The 27,769-nt window shown below is 49.0% G+C and overlaps 1 protein-coding gene across 1 annotated transcript in view; it reads right to left on the reverse strand.

The window, feature by feature from the left end:
- Positions 1-1,993: 1,993 nt before the first annotated feature.
- ANKRD33B (ankyrin repeat domain 33B) overlaps positions 1,994-27,769 on the reverse strand; it is a 93,008-nt gene continuing 67,232 nt past the window's right edge. The window contains exons 3-4 of the mRNA XM_031003459.3: positions 20,967-21,107; positions 1,994-10,547 (exon numbers count right to left, since the gene is read on the reverse strand). Coding sequence (XP_030859319.2) covers positions 9,700-10,547; positions 20,967-21,107 — 989 coding nt within the window. The 3' untranslated portion in view covers positions 1,994-9,699. The remainder of the gene's footprint in view (positions 10,548-20,966; positions 21,108-27,769) is intronic.

Here is a 27,769-nt window from a genome sequence, read left to right on the forward strand (position 1 = left end):
TCATTGGCTCTTTCACAAATGAGCACAAATAATCTCCAATAACAATCTTGCCCTAGGACAAAGGTTCATATGTAAAATTTTATTCCCTACTTAGACTCTTCCTTAATAATCACATAGATTATGATATTTAATGATTGAGACTTCCGATTTCCTACGTTCGAAATGGAGCTTCCCAAATAAATAGGGGCTGGTTGTTTTCAGTCCCATCAAATATAACCTAAACGAGTTGTGTATACATGTACATGTCTTTCAGCTAAAAGGAAAAAAGCAAAGTACCTACAGGTCATTAGAAGAAAATATAGAAGAAAAAGATTGTTCATTTGGGGTAGGAAAGGCCTTCTTAAAAAAAACACAGGATGCAAATACCAAAACAAACAAAAGTTAGACAAATTTGACTAAATCATAATTTAAATCTTCTACACTACAGGAAATACCTTAATAAGAGAATATGCACACCACATGAATGAAATATGATCCCAAATACATATCAACCTCCAGCAAAAATGACACCGAAAAGTGAAATAATAACTAAATGAGGGGCCAGGTACGGTGGCTTATGCCTGTAATCCCAGCACTTTGGGAGGCCAAGGCGGGCGGATCACTTGAGATCAGCAGTTCGAGACAAGCCTGGCCAACATGACAAAACCCCGTCTCTACTAAAAATACAAAAATTAGTGCCCCTAATCCCAGCTACTCAGGAGGCTGAGGCGGGAGAATCGCTTGAACCCAGGAGGCAGAGGTTGAAGTGAGCCAAGATTGTGCCATTGCACTCCAGCCTGGGAGGCAGAGTGAGACTCCGTCTCAAAAATAAAAAAAAACAAAATAAATAAAATCCCACCCACCACCCCCATCCTTAGAAAGAAAAAAAAAACACCAAATGAGACATGGATATAAATAAGAAATGTGTAAAAATAGGAAATTAAAATGTTGAAAAACAGGTGAAAAGATGTTCAGCCACATCAACAACTGGGAAAATGAAATGAAATGAAAATTAAAACGAGATACAATTTTCTAACTATTGGGAAAGGGCCTCTCTTGCTCCCTGATGGTGGTTGCACACACCACAGAGCTTTGCAAAGGGCACCATGGCAGTGACTACAGCAATTAAAACACATATTCTTTGAAACCTGGCAGATCTCACTTCTGCACTCCTATCTTAAAAGATATCCATTTGTGTATACAATTGGGTAGGTACAAGGATCTTCATTACTAGCAAATCATAAAAACTGGGACCATTTGAAAAGTTCACCCATGAGAAAATGGTTAAATGAACCATGGTGCACTTCTGCTGAGGAATACTACACAGCAATGAAAAAGAACAAAGCAGGGACCAACATGCCCTTTCCGAAACACAGTGAGTGAATGGGACTCTATATCCCATCGGGTTCTGTTTGCACAGTACGGAGGGAAGAACGCATTCAAAAGGTATTTCTAAAAGGATGTACAAGTAGCTGGTCTGAGGGACTGTCTTGGGGGAAGGTAAAGTAACTTTCATCTGAGAACTTTGTACAATGTTTACATTTTTTCTCATATTTGTGTATTACTTTTTTAGCTGTCAAAAGAAAATATTTAAATTCTTTAAAAAGCTCTCTAGGGACATATTTTAAGTAAAGAAAAGAAACTAATGGACAACCTGTACAGTGTACCATTTAGGTAAAAGAACACACAGAAACTGAATTATATTCTTGTTTTTATGTATGTACATAAATTCATGGCAACATCCCTGAAGGATGCCCACCTGCCAGTGGGTTCTTCTGAGAAGAGGCGGATTGTAATGAGATCATCTGAACATGTGACAAACTATTTGTGGGGAACTCACAATTTTTAAACCTTACCTTTGAAAAATAAAGTGAAAGTTTGTCACAATAAGAAAGTGAACGTCTATTTCAATGAAAAGAAGTGACATGAAAAATCCTGGTATGTTTCACTGTATCATTCTCTAATTTATACACACTTAAGTTTATTTAAATATCACACATTTGTACCATAAGAATGTGTTTTAACAAGTGATTTTTTATTCTTTAGCCACAATTCTCCCACATTTTTACATTATCCCTTTTTTTCCATAGTTTTTAAACATTAGATACATAATTTGTTAGAAGTTAAAAGGGAAAAACATTTTTTTCTGAATAATATCACATTATATTTAGCTTAAAGATTATTAACTTTTTGAATATCAAAAATTGAAGCTGCTGGGAATCACATTTATTTGTAGGTCCCAAAATAGCCCTGAGGTCTGAATAGGAAAATATCTTTTATAAACTATAGCAAAACTCTCACCTCAAAATAAAACACTATGAAATTTACACAGTTATAGCTGTACTCAGTATCTTTACAATATCCAGAAACCTACTGGATTATTAGAAATGACAATGCAAATAGGTTTACATTCAGAAAAAAAGAGAGCTTATACTAAGAGGACCTAACTTGAAACCTGGCACCCTGTGCAGGAATCTGTTCAATCCTTAGAACGGTCATAAAGTCATCTTTGTTAAAAACACAGGTCCTTGGACACCCCCAAATGTCGGGCAGAACAAAGAGAATTCCAGTACATTGGCTTTTAGTGTTCATCTGAATGGGGTATTATTTTCAAATTCAGTCGGATGCCCCAAAGGCTCACGGGCTTGCTGGTCATATTTCTGGGCCTGTCATCGCCTTTTGCGGTTTTCATCAGGTGTATCCATAGCTGTGTAGTTCTAAATCAGCTTCTAGAACTTCTGCTCAAAAACTGGTGTTAAGGTGCCTCCATACCTACCTCCTCAAACTTCTTAAAGCATCAGGCCAACACGGACCATTGTTTTGATGGAAAGTTTCGTGGGTTTTTTTTCCTATTTAAAAACAATAGAGGGGTGTAGTATTATGACAAAACTAGTTCCCTCAAAAACCGAACTGTGTTAGCATTGATTAGAGTGTCTAATACATAGGCAGACTTGGGGAAATACCAGGGCTTCCTCAGGATAAGGTGTTGATTCTGACGGTAACCTGCAGCCAAATGTCAAGGGCCGTAGGCTGAATGCCTGCGGAGCTCTTCCAGGGGTAAAGAATCCTCTTGGGCCTGGGCCCCTTGGGTCTGGGTCCCTCCGGGCAGCCAAGGTAGGGCAGAGGCAGAGAGATGGCCCAGACCTGGCCAAATGGGTTCTATATGAGCCGCCTTTCAATAAAGACCTGGGCTATGATGACCCCAGCCGTGTTCTGTGCCACAGCGGGCGGAGTGCTCACAGTGGGTCCTCGGGCCGTGTGAGACCCCACTGAGTATACTGAACAACACGCCATCAAAGCAGGTTCCATCTGACACTGCCTGGGGCCCACAGCCAAGCTACAGCAGCATCGTAACCTTTGCCAGCACAAAGCCCAGTGTCCCTTTAGTTCATCTGGATGTATGAGTACACATACATGTGCTCACCCATGCACACACTCACAGCTTAGTGTACACTGTCCACGTTGGCACTGCCTGCTGCCAAGGGCTGTGCCTTTTATCAAGTCTTAGTCAGGCTGGGTCAGCGTGAGGAAATTGTGTATGCAACACCGGCTTTCAGCTGAGTCGCTTGAAAATAAGTCAAAACAATCCAGGTACTGTGTGTTTCTTTTTCCTGTTTCTTTCAAAAACAACCTCCAGAGGAGTTTTTTTAGCCACTTATTTAAAATGTTAATGAAGGAACCTGTGAGTGCAAGGGCACAGAAATAAGGAGCTGACTCGAGTTATACCAGCGCATAAACAAGTTCCAAATGCACCGAGAGGCATGGAGGGGAAGATGCAAGCAGTGTCTTGAGCGGAACTGCTTTTGTTGTAAGCTCTCGGCAGCTCTCAGCATGACCGCTGCAATGGCATTCATCCCACTGCAGTTGTCATCAATGGGACTTTATTGTTTTAGAAAGATCTGTCATGGTCAGGGTCCCACCTGTCTTTCCCTGGACCGTGGCCCTCCAGGCAGTCCCAGGCAGGTGCCGGCTGAAAGGGGCTGGGGTAGAAACCAAGGACCAGGCCGGAAGAAACAGGGCCCCCAGGTGTTTCCAAAGGGGAGCGCCGATTGCCAGGTGCAGAATCCACACAGTTACCCACCATGGGAGGTGGAGGGACCTGGGCAAATCCCCAGGAAATGTGTTAGAATTTCCCCAAATACTGCAAAAGCGAAAAAGTGCTCGCGCTTTATCATGTGAAAGACTAATAGTGTCCAGAAGCTGACACAGCACAGGGGGACTCTGACCACTGCAGGAACAGCGAGCTGTGTCAGGACGGAAATGAGCAAGCCTGCGTCTCCAGCGCACTTGGGGAAAGAGTAGTGCAGGGTGCACATCAGGGCTGTGACTCACTCCGCAGAGCACACTTGAGTCCCCAGGGTAAGGATGAACAGACAGCCTTCCCACGTCATGTAGTGTGGCCGGTGGGGCGGGGGGGAGTGTAGTGCTCTTGCAGGCGGGCTACCAGGGATGTGGCAGACCCACTTTTCAGTCCCATTCATTTCCTCTCTGGGACACATTTCATCATAATCACTCGGTACCCACGATTCTTCCCAACAGCCTGAAAACAGCAGGCTTTGCATCCTTTTCAGGCCTAGGGTCTGGCCCTACCCCAGGGGCTTCTGTTTCACTCACAACAGCCTCGTCTCCGCTCCTGAGACCTGGTCACCGCCAACAGCAGGGAGAGAAGCGGGCAGAGGGGCCTAGCACGGCCCTCCTGCATCCATAAATCCTATTTTCCAACCAACATCACGAACTCTCTCTCTCCTGCTCCCAGGAGGAGCCTCTTGCCTCAGGAGTGGCCACGCTGAGATGACAAAGCCATTACAATTCTGATCTCCATAGTCCTGAGGTCTCCAGTGCTGCCAGGAGTCTGTCAGGAGGAGCCTGAGAGGAAGGAAGATGTCCACGATGTTCCCAAGTGCGGCCAAGGGGCAGCCTCTGCACATCGAGTAATTCCAGATGAATGGCTCCATGCTGTTCCCTCCTCTTTTCTGGTGAGTTTAGTGCTGGGCTGACTATAGAACACTTTATTCACAGAAGCAAGTAGAAAAGATTGTCACTCTTAGTTCACGTGCTCCAACGTCAGACCGGGAGCGGCCGGTTCTGGAGGGAAGAGCGAGGACTGGCCTATCTGTATTTTCATCAGCCGCCTCCATGCACACGGAGGTGCATTTCATTGTTGTTGATACACACGTTCCATCCACAAGAGGCAACTCAGAGGGACTGAAGCAACTTCACACCCACCCCAAAGCCATTTCTGCCACCAGAGTCCCTGATCTCCAATTACCAAGGAAGTCTCCATCAAGGGTGAGCTCCAGGCATCTCAGTTGTCATCAGCAGCATCGACATTGTCTGAGAAATATTCCCTCTGTCCAGTTAAAGCATAATTTACTCAAACACTAAAAAGTAGTAAAATAGACTTCAACTTTTCCTCTAACTATATTTATATATAAATCCCTGAGAAGGTACCTGTCAACTTGAAATTCACTATCTACAGTTAATAAACATCAGGGTGCAGGGAGGGATCCCGAGCCCCACCCCTGTGCACAGCAGGGGCTGGGCTGTCATGGAGGAGAGCAAACCAGGTCTCCCTTCCGAGCAAAGAGGACGGGGTGGGAGAGGCACAGCTGTGTAGGAATTCTAAGCCATCAGCACAGTCACTGGCAGGCCTCCCATTCATTCACTCTGGGGTCTAGGAGGTCCCACCATAACCCCGCAGGGACAACACATTGCCCCACACAGGCCCTGGCTTTTCTGTTCTTGGTAGACCTTAGGGTAGGTGGTGCCAGGGATGATCAAGAACTTAACCAGCTGGGAGAAGAAAACAGGCAAAGGAAGGAAAGGCTAATGAGTTAGAAGAGACAAGGTGACGGGGGCAGGAGAACGTGGTGGCAAAGCCAGAGGGGGCACTGTGGTGGCCACTGACAGGCGAAGAGAAGGGGTCGGTGCTCATCGGCCCCCTCCTCCCTGAACCACATGGCAGATCCAGGGAGGGCGAGCCCTCGGTGAGTGAATGCAGCTGTTCAAAGCAACGAAAACAGACAAAATGAAAAATGTTCTCCAAGGACACCAGGCTTTTGGAGAGGCCACTGTGAGACCCCTGACTACCAGATACCCGATGATGCTGAGTGGGGATGGGACAAGAAGCCTGCACCTCCCAGCCCTGTCCACATCCTGAGACCGAGGGGCTTGTGTCACCAGTACCTAGGGCTAGAGGAAAGGGCTTCCAAACGGCTCAGGAAGACGAGGGGGTGTTTCTGTCCACCTCTACGACCAGATGACCACACCTCCCATGAGGAATTCCTTACCCAAAAGAAACGAACAGAATAATGTTGCTTAAGTATGAACTGACCCGTCAGATCACCCCGACACTGACCCCATGACACCCCCTCAAGGTGGCTCTGTTTCCCCATCATCTGGGCTTCCCTCCCTGGTCTCCTGCACTCCCTGAGCCTCACTGGGGGCCGACTTGTCCCCTCTGTGCCCACTCCAAAGAGAATGAGAAAACAAGAGCAGAAAGCCCCCCACAGGTCAAGGCAAGAGGCTTGGCAACACTTCCCTTGACTTGGAAAATTCCTCTACTAGCAAATCTGCTTCCACATGGCAAAAATGAGAAGTTCTGGGCCAGCAGCCATGAGCACAGCTGCAGGAGCTGCCTGGAACCGCCGCATGGGCCAAAGGGAAGGGCTGTCCACAGGCAGGCCACAGCTAGAATGAGTCCAGAGAGAGGGACTGGGGAGAGTCTCCAACTCAGTCAGGAATGACCCTTCTTTCAGTTGGGTCTGGCAGGTTTCAAAATCCAATCTTTCCACTGAGGCCACAATAAAGCTCCCTGGGAGGTCAGGCTTCCCCCCATGCAGCTGTCATTTTCCCTCGAGTTGCAAACACTGGCCAGGTAATGGCAGCTTCCACTCACCAGGAAAGTGGTCAGCTCGCCTGCAGATTTGCCAAAGAAATCCGTGTCCTGCCCCAAGCTTGTTGGCTCAGCAGGCTTTTCAAAATGCAGGTATCTCTAGAGCTGTTTTGTGGACACCAGGAGCATCACTGGACAAGCCCTGTGCTGGACCCAGAGTATCCTGTGCACCTGGATGAGGCTAGAACACATCGGGGGCAGGGCCGCAACACGTCCACTCCAGAACAGCGTGGGACCTGGGGAAATTGCCAGTCATTTGCTGTCCCGTCACTGCTGTTCCACGCATCCCTGGAGATTCTGAGCATGGGTTGTGGTGAGGTAGCAGCTGGGCAGGACCAGAAATGTCCATTTTTGACATGGAGGCAGCAGACACCCAGGCTTGGGGTAGAAGTGAGGGCTCCATACCATTCCCAGTGCCAGCTTCCCATGGTGTAAACAGGCAGGAATGTCTGGCAACCCACCAAGGGTCAGATGCCACGTCAGTCTGAGCAGAAGCTGCCTGACCCTGGCTGTTCCAATGACAATTAGACATTCTTGGGAAGGTGGAGCCCTCTGTGGGAGCTCAGAATGGGTGTCCTCTCGCAATCACTGTGTTAGAGCCGCGGTTCTCAATGCGGGCTGCAGTGCAGTTGCCTGCGGAGCTTTAGGACGCTCCCAGGGCTTGGCTCCCCGGACCAGGGCCTTGAGAACCTTCACAGCACCGGTAGCCGGTGTTGAGAAGCGTGCCTGGGAGACCACATGGCACCGCCTGGCTGGGTCCTCGGTTGACAGAGGTGAGGGTGGGGCTCGTGGTGACTTGGTAATGCCGTGAATTATCTACGTGTGGCAGGAAGGTGCCACATGCCAAAGGATTCAGGAAAGACAACCCCAAAGATAACCAGTGTCAGTTACAGTCCCCACCTCCTCGAAGAAGACATGACCAATCCCAACTCCTTGGCCACGAGGGTGATCCACAGTCAACTAATATCTGCAGTTCTCAAAGAGGGTCCAGTCTCCTGCAGCATTCATCATGGTGCCTTTCTGGGATTAAGTAGGAACTCACTGCAATCTGATCTTAAACACTGTATCATCATCACACCAATCTCCCATTAGCCTGGGTGCAGCCTGCAGTCCTGTTCAAAGGAGTTTTTGGAGAGGCCAGTTTAAGATCCCTGGTTGCTCAATGCCTGCTGGTGCCAAGTGGAAGGGAGTATGGAGAAGCCTGCACCAGCCCTGCCTGCGTCCTGAGACAGACACCATGTATCATGATGTATATAGGGTTATTAGGGTCATAGTACAGAGCCTCCAAATAGGCCCGTGATCGTGCGTGTCCAAGTATTTCAATTAATACTGAAATAAAGTGCATATGTGACAGACACTCTACAACCCACATGGCCAGAGAGCCATTAGAACTAGAAACTCCAGCCTGAGTTTCCAGTTTTCATACCCTGCCCTGCCGAATTAGAATGCTGCAAATCTGATAATGATTAAAAATACAAAATTATGCAGAAAACCCCCTTTGATAAATTCAAATTTGATCACTGAGAAAAGTGATCTCCATGTCACTTTGGAGATAAAAGTGTGGACATAAGACTCTCACCAAGAGCTTGTGGCCCAAGGCAAATCACACCCATGCCCTGCCCTGCCCAAGGCCCTGCATCTTGGAAATTCTAAGAGGTCGGCATAAGGATGAACTAAACACCAAGCGCAGTCCTCAAAGGAAAAATAAAAGAAATATCCACACAACGGACTCTTTGGAACTGAGCCTGGAGGAGGGGGCTGCCCAGTCTACTCCAGGAGAATTTGCCAAAAACAAGTCTGTTCCCCATTCCATTCTCTCACCTCTTCTAAAAATCACCTCCTCCCCATTCCTGTAATTTGCATCATTCTGGGCTCCTGACTCTTGTTGCATCTTTTTGACATTTTAAGGATATCTGGATTCGAATTACTTAAGAGCACATATGGCTTAATTTTGTATTTCTGGTAATCATTTATTATTAAATTTGCCCCATTTTATCGAATGACAGTTTTTTTCTCATATCTATTTTTAATGTTAAAGATTTCGTATCCAGTTTACCTAAAACCCCTTGCTTAAAATGAGTTTAATTCGAGCAATAAATACATGTTTATCGCTCCATTGTTTTATAATTTGACAATATGTTTTTCCTCAATATATTACTATATGGATAAGAGTTTTAAAAAGATACAGTAACATCTGATCCTCTGTCTCACTTGATCATGTGGCTCAGCAAGCCAATGCCTCCGTCAAATAGAAATATCCGGCATCACTTAATCTAATGACTAAGAACATCCAGTGTGCACCTACACCCACGATGAGAAAAGACCAAACAGCCAGAAAGGGGAGAATCCCACGATGTCTGTGTGAACTCATACAGGTATCATGGATACTTATTGCTAGAAACAGTATCTTAAACAAAAGGTCTTCAGGCAAGTGTATTAAAACTGCCTTGGATATAAGGGGCCCTATCACTTGTAAAACGTTGCAAATTTGATAAATAATGATTAAAAATACAAAATTACGCAGAAAACGCCCTTTGATAAATTGATCTTTAAAAAAAAATCTTAATTGAGGTTCTCTAAAGGGAACCTTTTAGGCAACGTGCCCGCTAGGTGTAATGATTGCTAGGAGGGCTGGCGACAGGCGAATCCATGTGGCTCCCCTAGCTCTCTCTTGGAAGCAGCCTGGACAAACAGCCTGGAAATGCGCGCGGCCCCGTGGTCCATGGAGCGGCCGTGGTGCGATGCGCAACGGGGCCGCCTCCTTCTCCGCGCCCAGCCCTGCGGCCTCGCCCCGGCCCCGGACACCGCGCCAGGCACACGGGCCCTCACGTCCTCTTCTTCCAGGGCGCAGTGCGCCTCTCCTTCTGCGCCTCGGCCTGGCGCTTCTTTTCGGCCTCCTCCGCCTTCCTCTTCTCCTCCTTGGCCTCCTTGTACCGCCACTTGGGGATCTGCAGGTGGCCGCTGTCCTTGGTGCTGCCCTTCCGCGCCGGCCGCTCGGGCTGGAAGGTGGGCGCGGGCGCCTTGCTGACTCGGACCCGGGGCACCACCACGCCGGGCCGCACGCTTCTCCGCCGCAGGCGCTGCAGGGGCAGGAGGCTGGCCTTCCGCGGGGCGGGCGCGGCAGGGCCCCGGGACCCCGGGACGGGCGGGACGCCGGCTCTTGGGGAGCCCTCCCGGGAGTCCGCGTCCTCCTGGCCGGTCCGCCCGTACTGCCCCGCGCCCCCCACCTCATCCTCCTCCTGCGCCTGGGGGCCCCGTGCAGCCCGCGCCGCCAGGATCTCCTGCACCGCCAGCCGCCTCTTCCCCACGCTCGGAGGGCTCTCAGGGCACACGGTATGGCACACGATGGCCACGGCGGGGCTGTAGAGGCTCGTGGTCATCCGGACCATGTGGTCCAGGACGCCCCCGTCCTCCGGGCCCCGCACGGAGCGCGGCGTCAGCACGGATAGCACGCAGTCTGTGAGCCTCTGCAGGCAGTTCTTGGAGCCCGCGGGCTTCCGCGCCGCTTCAGGGGGCGGCGGCAGCTCGGGCCGGTACTTCTCCCAGAACTGCTCCGGGCAGGGGCGCTCCAGCAGCCTCTGCATGAGACGGACGGCATCCACGCGGCCCGTGTAAGTGGCCCACTCCTGCGGTGACATCCCACGGCGGGGGTCCCTCGCGTGGACATCCGCCCCTGCAAAACGCAAAACACAAACAGAAGTGGGTGGCGGCAACAAGGACTCTTCCCTCCCAGGCAGAGCCTGGGGCAAAGGCAAAACTGCCCCCACCCCCCACCCCTGGCCCCAAGCCTCCTAACAGACTGCACCTAGTTCACTCTGCGAACCCTGTGCTCATCTGAGCGCCGGAAGGCGGGCCTGGAGTGCAGTGGCGGGAACACGTCCTACTGCAGCCTCGACTTCCGGGGCTCAAGCCATCCCCCCAAGTCAGCCTCCCGAGTAGCTGGGACTACACCACCGCCCAGGTAATTTTCTGTAGAGATGGGGCCTGGCTATGTTGCCCAGGCTGGCTTCGAATTGCTGGGTTCAAGCAACCCTCCCGCCTCTGCCTTCCAAAGTGCTGGGATTACGGGCGTGAGCCACCGTGCCTAGCCCAACCTGCCTTTTAAGGGCTCCATTGATTATCTGTCCTGAATAAAACCCCGCCTGAATTCAGCACCTAAATTACAGAATTTTTTTTTTCGAGACAGAATTTCACTCTTGTTGCCCAGGCTGGAGTGCAATGGCACGATCTCCACTCACTGCAACCTCTGCCTCCCAGGTTCAAGCGATTCTCCTGCCTCAGCCTCCAGAGTAGCTGGGATTACAGGTATGTGCTACCACGCCAGGCTAATTTTGTATTTTTAGTAGAGAGGGGGTTTCTCCATGTTGGTCAGGCTAGTCTCGAACTCCCAGCCTCAGGTGATCCACCCGCCTCGGCCTCCCAAAGTGCTGGGATTACAGGTGTGAGCCACTGCGCCCAGCCAAATTACAGAATTTTTTGAAGAAATAAGATCCTACAGCTTTCCATCAGTGGAGAGATGACCAGACAACAAAGCTGCCTTGCATACTTGAATGCTGTGGCTAGAAAGTTCTAAAAATATGACCAGTAACAGTCACTTGCAAAGTGGTGGCACCCCAGCTGTGGTCTCACTCTTGAGGACTGCCATGGGCCCTGGACTGTGGGAAATGGGTGGTTCCTTCGCTTCTCCCACTGCGGCCTAGCTGGCTGGGGTCTGTCTACCTTTAACCGATGGTGGGCTTTTCCAGGATAGAAAAATTCATTTTTGTTTGCTCAATACATTTCATCCTGCTGGGTAGGGGGCATGAATTTTTAAAAGGCTTGTTGCAAAATGAATGGCAGTCACAGTGGCTGTGGGCTAGTAACAGAGAGAGGGTCTAAGACTTGGGTGTCCTAACCTCAGTCTAATGTACTTCCTACCACCTGGCAGTCCTGGTGTGATGGTTAGTTTTAGTTTTCTATGTCAACTTGGCTAGGCTAGAATACCCAGTGATTTAATCCAACATGGATCTAAGTGTTGCCCCAAAGGTATTTTGCAGCTGTGGTTAACATCTATAATCAGTTGACTCTAAGTCAAGGAGATTACCCTTCATAATGCGGGTGGGCCTCGCCCAATTAGTTGAGGGCATTAAGAGCAAAAACCAAGGTTTCCTGGAAACAAAGAAATTCCACCTCAGGACTGCAGCATCTACTTACTGCTGCCTCAGTTTCCAGCCTTCGAGCCTACCGCACCAGTTTCAGACTCGCCAACCCCCCAAACCACACAGCCAATTCCTTAAAATAAATCTCTTGATATCCACATCCTATTGGTTGACTGATAGGTCCCCTTACACAGTCTCCCTGACACTAGTCACTCCCTTAATAAATCTCCCCAGTCCACCCACTGCCCCCAAATATTGCAAAGTTAAACTTCAACTCAACTTGATGAAATCTGCATAAATTTCAACGTTGTAGTATAGAAATTAATATGGAATTGCTGTTCAATTAATCTTGGTCCAATCTCAGTCCCACATGCTGTTAAAAATCATTGAGGGGCCAGGCATAGTGGCTCACACCTGTAATCTTAGCACTTTGGAGGCCGAGGAGGGCAGATCTCCTGACGTCAGGGATTTGGGACCAGCCTGGCCAACACATGGTGAAACCCCACCTCTACTAAAAACACACAAAAAATTAGCTGGGCGTGGTGGCAGGCACCTGTAATCCCAACTACTCAGGAGGCTGAGGCAGGAGAAATCGCTTCAACCCGGGAGGCAGAGGTTGCAGTGAGCCGAGATCGCACCACTGCACTCCAGCCTGATTAACAGAGCAAGACTCCATTAAAAAAAAAAAAAAATCATTGAGGATTTCAAGTTCCATTAGTCATATCTCCACCAGCAAAGCAACATGGAGAACTAGGGCAATTATCTAGTCTGTGAGCTCATCGGGGACCGGACCCGACAGACGCTTCTTCATTTATATCCCATGCAGACCCAGGTGTCTGACATGTGATGGCTGATCAATGTGTGCTGAACTGAGGAAGGTCGGGTCCCCAGCCACTGCCCTGGCCTGCCGGCCCACAGTGGCCTCATGGCTCTGGCAGACCCAGCTCACCTGAGCTTGCCTGGTAAGGATCTTAATTCTGTGACACATTAAAGAATAGCCATATTAGAAGAGTGGTAATTATTTGGAACTGGATATCAGGATGGAACTCATTAGCTAGAGTACAATTTATAAACTGACTAAAATGAAAAGGGGGCAGTAAAAGTGTCATTGCAAAAAATAGATGACACATTAAACCTTAATTAATTGCATGTCACTTAAAAAAGGAACAAACTATAAAATTAAAATCTTAATGAACACTGCCTGAAAGAGACATTTTTCAAATGCTAATGGAAAACCAAAGGAAGATCTGTCCAAAGTTTTGCACTCTTCATCCTGATGTTCACCTATCTTTTCAAAATGATCTCAGAAAATACAAATACTCTAAGGAACAAAGGCCACTGAGCCCTAGAAAAAGAGTCATGCTATAAATTAGGGATCTGCTGCCTTAGGAAGCAACTGTAAAGGGTTATATTAATGACATGAACACAGCAATTAAATTATAAAAGATAAGTACAGATTATTAACATTTTATACAAATACCTTCCAGAAAATACAGAGGATTTCTGAAATGCCACTGTATCCATCTTCTCGCCAGCAGACCCCCCAGCATCTTCATCTCCCACCCAGTGTTGTTTTGCCCAGGGCTCAATCATGTGGACAAAAGTGGAGCTGCCACCCATGGGTCCACTCACTGCCTTGTTGAGTGCTCTAAGTCTACACAAAATCCTCTATTTCACTTGAGGCAGCAACGTCCTCAGTTCTTGGCAATGCATCACGCAGGCAATGAACCTCAGCACTGTTGACATATTAGGCCAGGTAATTATTTGGTGTGGGCTGTCCTGTGCATTGGAGAACATTTAACGGCATCCCTGATCTCTACCTTCTTCCAGATGCCAGTAGCACTCTGCCAGTTCTGACAACCAAAAATGTCTACAGACGTGGCCAAATGTCCCCTGGGGCAACATTACCTCCAGCTGAGAATCACTATTGGAATCTAACGGCTGCAATCCTGTTCCCCATTCTTCCAGCCTCCCTTACAGCTAAAAGTAGCCAAGCAACCCAGCACTGGTGACTGAGCCCTAAAGAGGGTTTTGCCTCCTGACGAAAGGGACCAGCATGGTTGGTGCTGCTGCAGCTTCCTGTCTGAAACACAGACTGGGTGATTCTCGTGGAATCAAGGGGTGACAGATCAACAGGCTAAGGGGAGCCAAATGGACAGGAGGAAACCACTGGGGTCTGTGTTGTCCTCATGGAATCCAGGGCCAGCTCTGGAGGGTGACTGCCAACTTCAGACTTCCAGGGAGCTGAGAAATGCGGCCTGTTTTCTTTAAGCCACTGTCTAGTCAGGATTTCTGTTACTTGCAGCCAAAAACATTCCAAACAGGTGCTAATGGGAAAAAAAAATCTATACTTTCCATCACTCATTCTCAAGAAGGCTTTCTCTGGGAGCCATGGCCAGGCCCAGGACTAGCAGGAGGTGGGTGGAGCGTGAAGCCCTGAATGTGTCACTTCCTTTCCTGTTTCTCCACCAGCCCCCACCCACCCCCATGTTATCCACCCTACAAACCCCAGCTCAGGTCTCCCTCTTGCCAGGGGGCCTTTCCTGGCCACAGGAGACCACTGTGGACCAGCCCTCACTGCCTCCCCTTGTGCCACCTCCAGCCTGTATCTTGGGCATTGTGGGTATAATCGGGATGACAAATCTGGACGCAGGGTCCCAAGAAAGAGCTTGTGCTCCAGCCCGGCAGGGAGGACAAGCCACCCCCGCCACATAGCAGGTGGGAAGTGTGCTCAAAGTTCTCATCTCCCCTCAAAGAGGCACTGGAGTTGGGAAATAAACTTCCCAGCATCTCTGCGATATCTTTTCCTCATATTGGAGGGTCCAGGGGGTCTGAGTCCCAGCTGCCCACAAGAGGAACGTGCTCATTGGTGGACATTTCTTAGCTTCCATTCTTCCCACTCTCACTTGCCGCCCCGTCACTCCACTTCCTGGGGCCACCATCCCTCAAAACTACTTGCCCCCAAGTCCTTGTCTCCAGGTTTGCTTTGCAGGTGACACAGAATGCTTGACTTTTCATCCTTTCTCTGGCTAATGACTTCAAACAATTCTACATGGCAAATTCACACTTCATAGGAAATTTAAGTTTTCCTTATAAACAGAAAGAAACCTCTATATGGTTGGAAATCATCTGACTTTCCAGAAAGAGATATCAGGGCTTCCCTGAGACAAGAGCAACCCTCTGACCCACAGTGGGAGCATCTCTGATCTCTGTTCCTCACCGTCCTTTAAATCCACTTTGCTCCTTGGAATCACAGCAAGACTTGAGGTTACTGCTGCTTGTTTTTGCTTCCTGAAGGCTGCGGCAGTTACACCACACTTCAGGTCTGAAAGTGAGCTCCCTTAAGCAAGCCTGGAACCTGGCAACCTCCACAGATTCTGCCTCTCTTCAGAAAAAAATCACATGCTCGATACGCTTCTCAGAGCCACCTATTTAAATAGACCTGTCACTGTGGGCATTAATATTTCAGTGAATTAACAAGGCTCTGCAACTCCCTTGTGATGCTCTTCAGCAGAGCCTGCATTACTCCTTACGAAGCCAAACCAAAGATGCAATCGATCAGCCTCTCAGAACCCGGTTACACTTTTTATTACAATCTGAAGTGTCAATCTAAAAGAAAGGCTCTGGCTATTAGTTTCTTTAAATGGTTTATTTTTTACTTAATATCACGTATTTAAATGGAAAGAATAAGACTTAAAATATTTGTGTGAATTTTAGAAATATATCAACATCTGTCCTTATTGCTGTCCACTAATCCTGGGGAAGCAGTTCAACACTTTTTTTTTTTTTTTAATTCTTACCCATCTACTGTAAAAGGAAAACAAAACCCACTTTTCTTGGGAGAACTGTAAGCTTAGTAGTAATAGTAGAAGATGAAAATATTCCATAAGTTCTATACTACAACCAAAGCTTAAGAGGGCAGCTCAAAAGTTCCCTAAACAAGATGTCACTTCTCTTTTTTTTTTTTTTTTGAGACAGAGTCTCACTCTTGCCTAGGCTGGAATGCAGTGGCATGATATCGGCTCACTGCAACCTCCGCCTCCTAGGTTCAAGCGATTCTCTTGCCTCAGCCTCCCGAGTGGCTGGTATTACAGGCTTGTGCTACCATGCCCGGCTAAATTTTTTTTGTATTTTTAGTAGAGGCGGGGTTTCTCCATGTTGGCCAGGCTGGTCTCGAACTCCTGTCCTCAGGTGATCCACCCGCCTCAGCCACCCACAGTGCTGAGATTACAGACGTGGGCCACCATGCCCGGCCAAGATGTCACACTTTTATTTGAGGGAGGAATACAGAACAAGCGAGGAAGAGTACACAGAGGGGAAAATGTCTCTTCTCACTTTGTATATCCTTTCCCATTTAAATTATTTATATCAGTGGTTCTCGATGGGAAGCAATTTTTCCCCCAACCTGGGAGACTTTCAGCAACATCTAGAGACATTTTTGGTTGTCACAACTGAGGAGGTGCTACAGTCATCTTGTGGGTAGAGGCCAGGAATGCCACTAAAAATCCTACAATTTGAAAGACAGCCCCCACAACAAAGAATTATCTGGCTCTGCATGTCAGTAGTGCTGAAATTAAGAAACCCCTGGCCAGGTGCGGTGGCTCACACCTGTAATCCCAGCACTTTGGGAGGACGAGGCATGCAGATCACAAGGTCAGGAGTTTGAGACCAGCCTGGCCAATATGGAGAAACCCTGTCTCTCCTAAAAATACAAACATTAGCTGGATGTGGTGGTGCATGCCTGTAGTCCCAGCTACTCAGGAGGCTGACGCAAGAGAATTGCTTGAACCCAGGAGGCAGAGATTGCAGTGAACCGAGATCGTGCCACCGCACTCCACTCTGGGCGACAGAGTGAGACTCCGTCTCAAAAACAAAACAAAACAAAACAAACAAACAGAAAAAAACAGAACAAAAAAGCAAAAAACAAAAACCCTGAGGTAGGGGCTTACTACCCTCATTAAGAAAGTTTAAGTATCTCATTTACATGATATTTTTCAAAGGGAAAAACAAACCATATTTTTTCATTCACTTAACAGATAACTATTGAACACATAAACTCACCAATAATCATAATAATAACAATAATCACAACCAACATGTCCGAAGGCTTCTCCAAGCCCAGCATGCACCCGAGGGCTGTTCTGTTGTGAACCTGCCCAATCCACATCCCGCCTTCCTGCGGTGGGTGCTATCATTAGCCTCATTTTATAGAAGAGGAAACTGGGGCCCAGAGAGGTGAGTGACAGGCTGCAGGTGTAGAGATGGGAAGTGGAGAGGATGAATTTGAAACTGGGTCCTGGCTCCTGGACTGTTTCTGTTCAGCTCCTGCTCTGTACCTCGTATAGGACAGGGAGAGACTCACTAGAGGATCCCACAGACAATAATCCGTGGATTGTTCTAGACTGTGATGGGGGATGGGCTTGCAAAGTGGAGAATAGGGGAGGGAGGGTCTCAAATCTAACGCCAAATTTGTATCCAAATAACTGATGGGGGAAGAGCAATGTCAGCAGTAAACCCACTGCCCGCAGACTCATCGTTCCAACAGATGTGCAAGGTGTTTCTAGAATCCTCTAAATGCTGTCACACATGTCTGAAACCCCCAGGAGACCCAGGGAAGAAAGCACGGCAGTCAAATGGAGTGATTAGAGGGCAACTGACCTAAAAAAGGTTTGCAGTTCAAATTAATTCAATGGGAAAGTGCAGTGATGTGACTGACATCATAAATGTTCAGTTGAAAAAGTCAATTACCAAACATCTACGCCCAATTATAACTAGATCCAGAAATAGTAAAAGTGTCTGAAGCTCCCGCCAAACACAAAAGCATCACATAATTACCATTTAATTAGTAGGAACCATTTCTCATTGATGAGGGCAGGCAGGGCCGAAACTCTGTTGAAACTGATATCTCGTTTTTTTAAAATGAAACTATCATCTCTGAATCAAAAGTACAATCGATGGGACTCGTTTTTAATTATGTTTTTTTTTATTTCCAAGAAAGTTTTCATCTTTGAAGCCTCTATTCTCATTCACTGAACTTATTTTTCTTATAGCATCTCCTAAGACTAAAGAATCCCCTAAGGTTAAAGCAAAAAGAAAGATAAATCTGAAGCAATTGTGAATCCTGTAACTCCAGATTGATCTCGAGAAAAACAACAGATGGGCTCAGACTGGGCGGTGCTGCACACTGGTTGGAATCAAGACTGTCCCGTCATGGGCAACAGTTTATGACAGAAACTTCACAGACCCAAGAAGATGAGGGGCAGGGTGCGGTGGCTCACACCTATAATCCCAGCACTTTGGGAGGCTAAGGCGGGCAGATCATGGGATGTCAGGAGTTCAAGACCAACCTGGCCAACATGGTGAAACCCCGTCTCTACTAAAAATACAAAAATTAGCTGTGCCTGGCTGGTGGCAGGTGCCTGTAATCCCAGCTACTCGGGAGGCTGAGGCAGGAGAATCGCTTGAACCCGGGAGGTGGAGGTTGCATTGAGCCGAGATTGCACCACTGCACTCCAGCCTGGGCGACAGAGTGAGACTGTCTCAAAAAAAAAAAAAAAAAAAAGAAGAAGAAGACTGGGGACAACTAAGAAGAAGACAACTAAATGTGGGAGCCCAGCAGGGGTCCTGGAACAGAAAAGTGACATTAATGGAAGCACTGATGCCTGGGAAAACTCTGATGCCACCCTCAGGATAACCAAGACAGGGGTGGTGCTGTGGTCTGAATGTTGACGACCCTCCAAAATTCCTATGCTGGAACTTCAGACCCACTGGAATAGTATTAAGAGGTGAGGCCTTTAGGGGGTGATTAGATCATGAGGGCTGTGCCCTCCTGAATCAAACTAGTGCCTTATGAAAGAGGGTTTGAGGGTACCTCGGTGTCCCCTCTGCCATGAGAGGAGACAGTAAGAAGGAAGGGGCATCAGCAGACATCGAACCTGCCGGCACCTTGATCTTGGACTTCTCAGCCTCCCCAAGTGTGAGCAATAAATTTCTACAGTTATAAATTACACAGGTGAGGTATTTTGTTATAGCAGCAGAACAACTAAGACAGAGAGGAAATCCACTTCTTCAGGAACTTGCAGCGCCAAGCAGGACTGGCTGAACCCAGTGCCAAGAACAAAAATAAAGAGAAATTAAAATAACAGAATTAAGTAATGGTGAAAGCAGCATCGCACATTCACTGAGATGTCAGCTGCTAACTGAATCTAACACGACATGTGCTTGACACATATTTTCTCATTTAATTCTCAAAATAACCCGATGAGGTTGCACGAAGGATGATCATTGATTCTATTTCAGAGTGAAGAAAAGAGTTAAAGCTATTAGTTGTGTGGCATTTAGCTTAGTAGCTCATTGAAGCTGGATAGCCTTTAGGAGTGTGTAAAGTACTGTCGTATTTTAGCCTCAGGGAGGTGAGGGAGAAAGAGGTCATTACTCCCATTTCACAGATGGGAACAGGAAAGTGCGTTCTCCAAGATGGCGCAAGAGACAAAGAGGGGTTGATCCAGGTTGATAGCCTGAGAATTTTCCACTCTATGACACAGCATAGAAAACGGAAATTGCCACACACATCACCATGCAATATCATGTTGCCTCCTAACATTACCACACAACTCCACATCACCCGCTAATATCACCACGCAACTCCACATCACCCGCTAACATCACCACACAACTCCACATCACCCGCTAACATCACCACGCAACTCGTCACCGCCTAACATCACCGCGCAACTCCACGTCACCCACTAACATCACCGCGCAACTCCACGTCACCCGCCTAACATCACCGCGCAACTCCACGTCACCCGCTAACATCACCGCGCAACTCCACGTCGCCCGCTAACATCACCGCGCAACTCCACGTCGCCCGCTAACATCACCGCGCAACTCCACGTCGCCTGCTAACATCACCGCGCAACTCCACGTCGCCCGCTAACATCACCGCGCAACTCCACGTCACCCGCCTAACATCACTGCGCAACTCGTCACCCGCCTAACATCACCGCGCAACTCCACGTCACCCACTAACATCACCGCGCAACTCCACGTCACCCGCCTAACATCACCGCGCAACTCGTCACCCGCTAACATCACCGCGCAACTCCACGTCACCCGCTAACATCACCGCGCAACTCCACGTCACCCGCTAACGTCACCGCGCAACTCCACGTCACCCGCTAACATCACCACGCAACTCCACGTCACCTAACGTCACCACGCAACTCCACGTCACCTCCTAACGTTACCATGCAACTCCACATTGCCTCTTAATGTTACCATGTAACTCCGGATCACCTCCTAACATTACCCTGCAACTCCATGTTACTTCCTAATGCTACCATGCAACATATCGCCTCCTAACGTTAACATGCAATTCCACATCGCCTTCTAACGTTACCATGCAACACGTCACCTCCTAACATCACCATGCAACTCCACATCACCTCCCAACGTTACCATGCAACTCCACATCACATCCCAACATTAACATGCAACTCCACTACACCTCCTAACGTTACTATGCAATGCCACCCACCAGCAAGCAGTGACCTAGGATGGCCTGGGCCATTCCCACCATCCCTACGCCCACCTTCAACAGCACAGTCTTGCCATTTACAGCCAAGGGATCACCCCTTTCTGAGGAGGAACAGATATGGACAGGACTTGGGGTGTAGAATGGGTGGGCAGGAGGAAAACAGCAGGTGAGGGAAGGTGCCACCCACTGCAAAGCTCATTAGGGAGCAGGAAGGGGTGTCCTGAAGGGAACCAATGCTGTGGCTTTTTTAAAACCTCAGATAATTACAGAAGTGTATGTCAGTGAAGAAACTATTATTTATTGCAGCAACTAGGCATTGTTTCTATGGGAGCGATTCATCTCAAAACATATTCCGTAAAGGAGCAACTCTGGTGTCCCAGGGCCCCTGGAAGCTGCACAGAACAGGTGGACATACCTGCTAGCATCAGGGCTCGGATGCAGTCCGTTCGACCCTGCATGGCGGCTTTCATCAGGGCGGTGAACCCAAACGCGTTCCTCCTTTCAAGGTCAAGACCGGGGAAATAGTTCAACAAGTAGTTAGTGATGATAGCGTGCCCTGTAAAGAGAAGTGTACACGTGTATTGGTTCCCACTTCCACAAAATGTGCTGGTTCCAGCCAGGCCTTCCTAAAGAGAGAAAGAAACACTGAGTCAGCCCTGGGCCAGCCAGTCTGCTGTGTGAGTTTTTCTCGGACCCCAAGACAGAATTCTCCTGGAGCCCAGGAAACAGAGGAAAGGAGAAGGCACCGCCCTGGCTGCAGCGCTGCTGTTTTGGGTTCTTGCAGGTCCCCTTCCGCAAAGCACTCGAGGGAGGAGCTGTCCCATCACACTATTGGGGGTGGATGTGGGGGGCAGGGACGCTGCGGGCAGGTAGGGAGCGCAGCCTCAGACAGCCAATGCGGGCAGGAAGCCTCAACTCCCAGCAGGAGACACCCGTGCAAACAGATGCAAAGCTGCAAATGAGCTTCAGAACCGTTTCCAAGTGCTCCAGAGCTGCAGGGAGGAAAAAGTCATCATCATAGCAATAGGACAGTGCCAATTCACGCTGGCACCCTCTGTTCCCACCCAGAAGCAGGAGTCTCTCTCTCCACCCTTACCCACCACCACCCCTCCCCCCGCCGCCGTGTGTGTGTGTGTGTGTGTGTGTGTGTGTGTGTGTGTGTGTGTGTGTGTGTGTGTGTGTGTGTCTCTCTCTAACTACCTACCTTACCCCCACACACATCCCACAGAGTGTCGCAGGCAAGGCCCTCAGCTATAAAGCAAAGCAGGTAAGGAGATGTCTCAGAGAACACAGATTTCTCCCCTTTCTCACCTTGCACCTGCAAAAAGGATCTAACTTTCTGCTCATTCCCAGGCACGCCCATGGTGCTCTCAGTTAATGGTGAATAAGGAGAACGTCACAGCAACAGTGCTGGTTTTCCCATGGAAAACCAAAATGGAGTGGGAGAGCATCCTCTTGGGTCAACTGTCCATGCCACCTGATGCCAGCTAGCCCATAAGTCCTTGTGTGAGTACATCTCCCCCTCCCCCATTTCAGTGTCCTGGAGCAGGGTCCGTCCCAGCCTTGGCACAGTCGGCACAGGGGGCCACATGACTCTTGGTTGTGGGGACTGCCCTGTGCACTGCAGGACACTAGGCAGATCCCTGGTCTCTACCCGATAGATGCCAGTAGCAACCACCCCCACTCCCGCATAGGTTGTGACAACCAAAACTGTCCAGACACCACCAAACCGCCATCAGTGGGGCAAGAACACCCCAGGTGAGAACCACTGTCCCCGAAGCTCAGACTTCACTCCTTTGTGACCAACCACACCTGGTGGAAAGAGCTTCCTTCCTCTCTCCCTCCGCTGCACCCTCCCCTGAGCTGCCACCTCCATCCAGGCCCCTGCTGATGAGGTCTGAAACTCTTGGGAATACGAGCAATCTGCCCGAGTCTCTCCTCCTGAACCCCAGGGGAGGTGCTGGGTACCCAGTTCCCATCCTTTTTGTTTATTTAAGAGATGGAGTCTCTCTTTGTCACTCACACTGGAGTGCAGGAGCACGATCATAGCTCACTGTAGTGTGGACCTCCTGGGCTCAAGAGATCCTCCCTCCTCAGTCTCCCAAGTAGCTGGGCTCACAGGCGAGCATCATCATGCCCAGCTAATTAAAAAAAAATTTTTTTTTGTAGAGATGGGATCTCCCAATGTTGCCAAGGCTGGTCTCAAACTCCTGCATTCAAGCAGTTCTCCTGCCTCAGCCTCCCAAAGTGCTGGGATTCCAGGTGTGAGCCACTGTGCCTGGCCACAGTCCCCATTCTTATGCACCGATGACGCAGTGCTCAGAAATCCCCACTTATTCATTCCAACTCAAGCATGTTCCTTTCAGCCCCCACTGTCGCAGCTGCAGGGGCCTCATGGACATTTCTATGCACTCTCTCCTTAACTTGGCATCACCTCCCCCCAGGAACCCCTGAATCATGGAGAAGCCGGGCCCTGGGTCCAGAATCCCCACAGGCATCTGGTTTGCACAGAAACTTCCAATGGGTGGCACTGCCTGAGATTTGGGATGGGAGAGGTGGCAAGGACATTACTCTGGGGTCGGGCAGGCATGAGACCTGAGGTGCCCCCCCAGCCCAGCCCACCTCTGCAGACAGAATACTACGTGAGCATGACGCTGCAGCAGCTTCCAGGATTCCCCGCTGTGGCTGAGATCTCCAGTAGGCAGGGCTGGGTGCCCTTGGCCTCTGCTCCCCTAGCCCCTTCAGTTCAGCAAATCCAATATGAAACCCTCTGATATATCAAGTGGCTTCTGTCTCCCCAGCCACACCCCGAGGGATAGTACTGCCAGGGCTGGAACCCAGTTTCCTTCTTTGAGGGCCACTCCAGGCTGCTGCCCCACCAGTATGAAATCCTGTGGGTTTGCTCTTCATCAATCCAAAAGAAGAAGGAACAGGCAACCAAAATCAGGGGTGAACTCTCCTGAGGAGCAAGCTCGCCATTGACCTCAGCCCATCTCCTGAGCTTTCCACAAATGTGAAAAGGGGAACCATGTATCTTTTTGAAAAGGAAGCCCTGATGAGTCTAACAGTGTTCAGGTTATAAGCAGGAAACAAAGGGTACGATCCCCTCACTGCGTGACTCACAGCCAGTTGCTGGTGCTTTTTTGACTCATTTACACCACATTGCTCTCCCTCGTCCTTTACTATGTGTGGGGAGGGGCTAAGGCCAGCTGTCAGGTACCCAGAGCTGCTGAATTACTCTCAACTGGGTGGTGTGGGAAGGTGGGGGAATCCTTTGATCTCAGTTTGGTTTATGGTCCAGTTAAATGCTTGGCGGCACCTGTCAGTTAGATTTAACCAGGGGCATAGTAAAACGAATTGCAATTCGTTTGGAGCCATTTCTTTAAACTGTGAAATAGCGTGTCCATCACAATCTTCTGCAGGATGTTCCTTTGCACTGATATATCCTCAGCACTTTGAACAGGTGGAAAGAGGAAAAACTGAAAGTCCACAGAGCAAACCACCCATTATATAAATCTGTTCTGCGTATTATGTTGAGTCCAGAAAAACCAACATGCAGCCAACTTGTTCTGACTACAGGCCTGAGCTTTCGATGATCCAAGAAATCACGTCCTGCTTCCCACGGGTTTTCCCAGGATGGCAGAATAATACCTCTCATCACACAGATGACCCCATTCAATGGAAATCAAAGGTGGACCCAATACTTCTAAGAATGTATAAGTATTAACCTTTCTTCTTTAAAAACCATGATGAGTAACCAAAAGGAGCTTTCCTTTTCTTTACATATATGAGACACACAGCCTTCCTTGCACAAGGGAACCCAAACACACGCCATATTGAAATCTAGTTTGAGGCCAGGTGCAGTGGCTCACTCCTGTAATCCCAGCACTTTGGGAGGCCAAGGCAGGCAGATCACTTGAGGCCAGGAGTTCGAGACCGGCCTGGGCAACATAGTGCCTGTCTCTACTAAAAATACAAAAATTAGCTGGGTGTGCTGGTGCATGCCTATATTCTCAGCTACTCAGGAGGTTGAGGCAGGAGAATTGCTTGAACCCAGGAGGTGGAGGTTGCAGTGAGCTGAGATCACGCCACTGAACTCCAGCCTGGATGACAGAGTGAGACCCTGTCTCAAAAAAAAAAAAAAAAAAAAAAAAATCTAGTTTGAGCCCAGTCCAACTTGGACATTATGGAATCGGACTTGGTTCCTGAAATCCTCAGAGAAGCCCTTTTAAATGGTAGGTTCACCTAGAGAACCCCAGAACACCCCCTCTCCCCCAATAAGCCCTACCCTGCTTAAGAGAGGGTCACAAGTGACCCAGGGAGGAAGTGAATTTGAATGAAATCGCGTCACTGGAACACCGTGTAGACAATGAGCTCAGTACTAAAGTGAGCTGGCTCTGAGAACAGCCAGGTTCAAGGCCCAGGCCTGCCACTCAGAATCTGGGTGTCTTTTGGAAGTCAGCTTTTCCATATCTGTAAAATGAGGGATAATATCAACCTCCCATTTGTGAAAATTACAGGAGACAATATGTGTAAAAGGTGCCCAGCAGAATAGAAAAATCTGGAAGAAAAATTCTGAATAATCCAGGCAGGCACTCCACTCTCAAGGGGCTAGAACGTGTTCCCCCCTCCTTAACCCGCGGGCCGTGTGCATTGACTTCCTGTGAAAGACTATTACACGGAAACGGGGGAGGAGGGAGAGAACCTCCCAGTGGAGAAATCTGCTAACATGACCTCAGCCAGGTGACCAAGGCCCATCAGCCCTTTATCAGGGGTCTTCCTCCAAAAACTCATAACTCCAGTCTCATCACAAGAAAAGCATCAGGCACGTCCAAATTAAGGAACATTCTGCAATGTACCTGACCAGTCCTCCTCAAAACTGTCGAGGTCATGAAAAACAAGAGAAGTCTGAGAAGCTCACAGCCAAGAGGAGCCTGAGGAGCCATGAGTGCTAAATGCCACATGCGATCCTGCAACAGAAAAAGGAAATCCGGGAAATGCTGAGGAAATCCGAATAAAGAACGGACTTCAGTTAATAATGGTGAATTGACACAGGTCCATTCATTGTGTTCAACGCGTCACGGACGTCAGATCTTAACAACAGAGGGAACCAGTGTGAGGCACACAGGCATTCTCTGTACAGTGTTTGTGGTTTCTCTGTAAGCATAAACTATTCTCAAATCAAAAGTTTATTTTAAAAAAAGAGGAGATAGGCTTGGCGCAGTGGCGCACGCCTGTAATCCCAGCACTCTGGGAGGCCGAGGCGGGTGGATCACGTGGCCAAGAGATCAAACCATCCTGGCCAACATGGTGAAACCCCACCTCCACTAAAAATACAAAAATTAGCTGGGCATGGTGGTGTGCACCTGTAGTCCCAGTTACTCTGGAGGCTGAGGCAGGAGAATCACTTGAACCCAGGAGGTGGAGGTTGCCGTGAGCCAAGATCGCACCACTGCACTCCAGTCTGGTGACAGAGAAAGACCCCATCTCAAAAAAAAAAAAAAAAAAGAGGAGAACTGGCTGGGCATGGTGGCTCACGCCTGTAATCCTAGCACTTTGGGAGGCCGAGAGGGGTGGATCACCTGAGGTCAGGAGTTGAAGACCAGCCTGGCCAACATGGGGAAACCCCATCTTTACTAAAAATACAAAAATTAGCTGGGAGTGGTGGCGGGTGCCTGTAATCCCAGCTACTCGGGAGGCTGAGGCAGGAGAATCACTTGAAACCAGGAGGAGGAGGTTGCAGTGAGCAGAGATCATGCCACTGTACTCCAGCCTGGGCAACAGAGCAAGACACTGTCTCAAAATAAATACATAAATAAAAATAAAAATAAAAAAGGGGAAACTAGCACAGCGCCGTTCAAAAAGAGTGCAAGGTCAGGACGATGATTCACAGCTGGCTGTGCGGCCTGGTGTGGGGCCTCTCCACCCTGGACCTGAGGCTCTCCCAGTGGTGGGGAGCTCACCAGGAGGCCACGGGAGCATTCAGGAGGCAGAGATGGAGCCCAGCCCCCAAAACCGGGCAGGAGGAGGGAGAGGAGTGCTTGATTCAGAGAGCTCCTAAATGAGTGGATGGACAGGTCGTGGTATGCAAAAGAGGAAAGCTGGAAATGACGCCTGGCCCCGCCGCACCCCTGGTTCCGCTCTGCATGGATGCGAAGGCGCCTTTGTTGGGGGACACAGAGAGGTGGACACCCATGCCACCCGGGCCCAACCGGCTTCTCAGCCTGCCCCAGCAGTGCTCCTGTGCTTCCCGGTTGACTCTTCCCCAGGCCCCATGGGGAAAATGTTAAACTTTTCACATGGAAGTCACCGACCTCACGCAAACCCCTCTCCTGGATGACTCACCTTCAAGTTCACAGAGGGAACAGAAACCACCAGAAGGGAAGTCCCTCGGCTTTCCCCCATCGCCCCCCACGCTGCCCACATTCACGGGCCTCCGAGAAGGAAAAGTGAAATCCTGAGCCATCCAACGGACTGAACCGACCCCCTCCTGCCCAAGGGGACCCCAGAGAACCCTTGAAAACTGAGTACTGGCTATGACAGGATGGAAGGGCGATGCGCCTCGTTATACCCATTCCTTGCTAACCGTGAGGCTTTCTTTCCTAAGTCTAAACAGAAACCAGCCCGTTCTAAAGACTCCTCCACTGATATAAACCAACAGCCTGATGCTGCCCCGCCGTTCTGCAATTTGGATGAAACAACCGACCAGCATTCCGTCCTCATGAGAGACACTGGCCATGGCTTCGGAGTGCGTCCGGCAGGTCCACAGAGGATGCGCAGTGAGGGTTTTCATGTCCTCTGCTTCACCTTTTGAGGTCAGGGCCTGAAAACTCCACCCTCAGATCATGCTAAAGCTGTTGCTTTTTGAACACAGGTCCCAGGGAGAGGCACGGAGCTCGATTGCACACGTGCGTGTTTCTCCTCTCATCGATATTCAATGCTTCTCCCACAGCTTACGGAATATGTGTATTGAGCCACCTCCTTCAGCATGCATTGTTCTTCTGTCTTGTTCTTCTGCCCCTGGAAGGGTCTGTTTCTGGCTTCTGGCCGGAGGCGCTGCTTCCCTGCCACAATAGCCACCTTGCAGGCTGCAACCCTTTATGAGAAGAAAGCTCTTCTTTCCAAGTTTATGAACCTCGTCAGTCCTCAGTTCACATTTCCTATTGAAAACGCAGGGGATTCTCCTCTTGCTGAAGAAGGCTTATCCCTGCTCTTCCC

The sequence above is a fragment of the Gorilla gorilla genome, chromosome 19, assembly GCF_029281585.2.
Source record: "Gorilla gorilla gorilla isolate KB3781 chromosome 19, NHGRI_mGorGor1-v2.1_pri, whole genome shotgun sequence".
Taxonomy (NCBI): domain Eukaryota; kingdom Metazoa; phylum Chordata; class Mammalia; order Primates; family Hominidae; genus Gorilla; species Gorilla gorilla.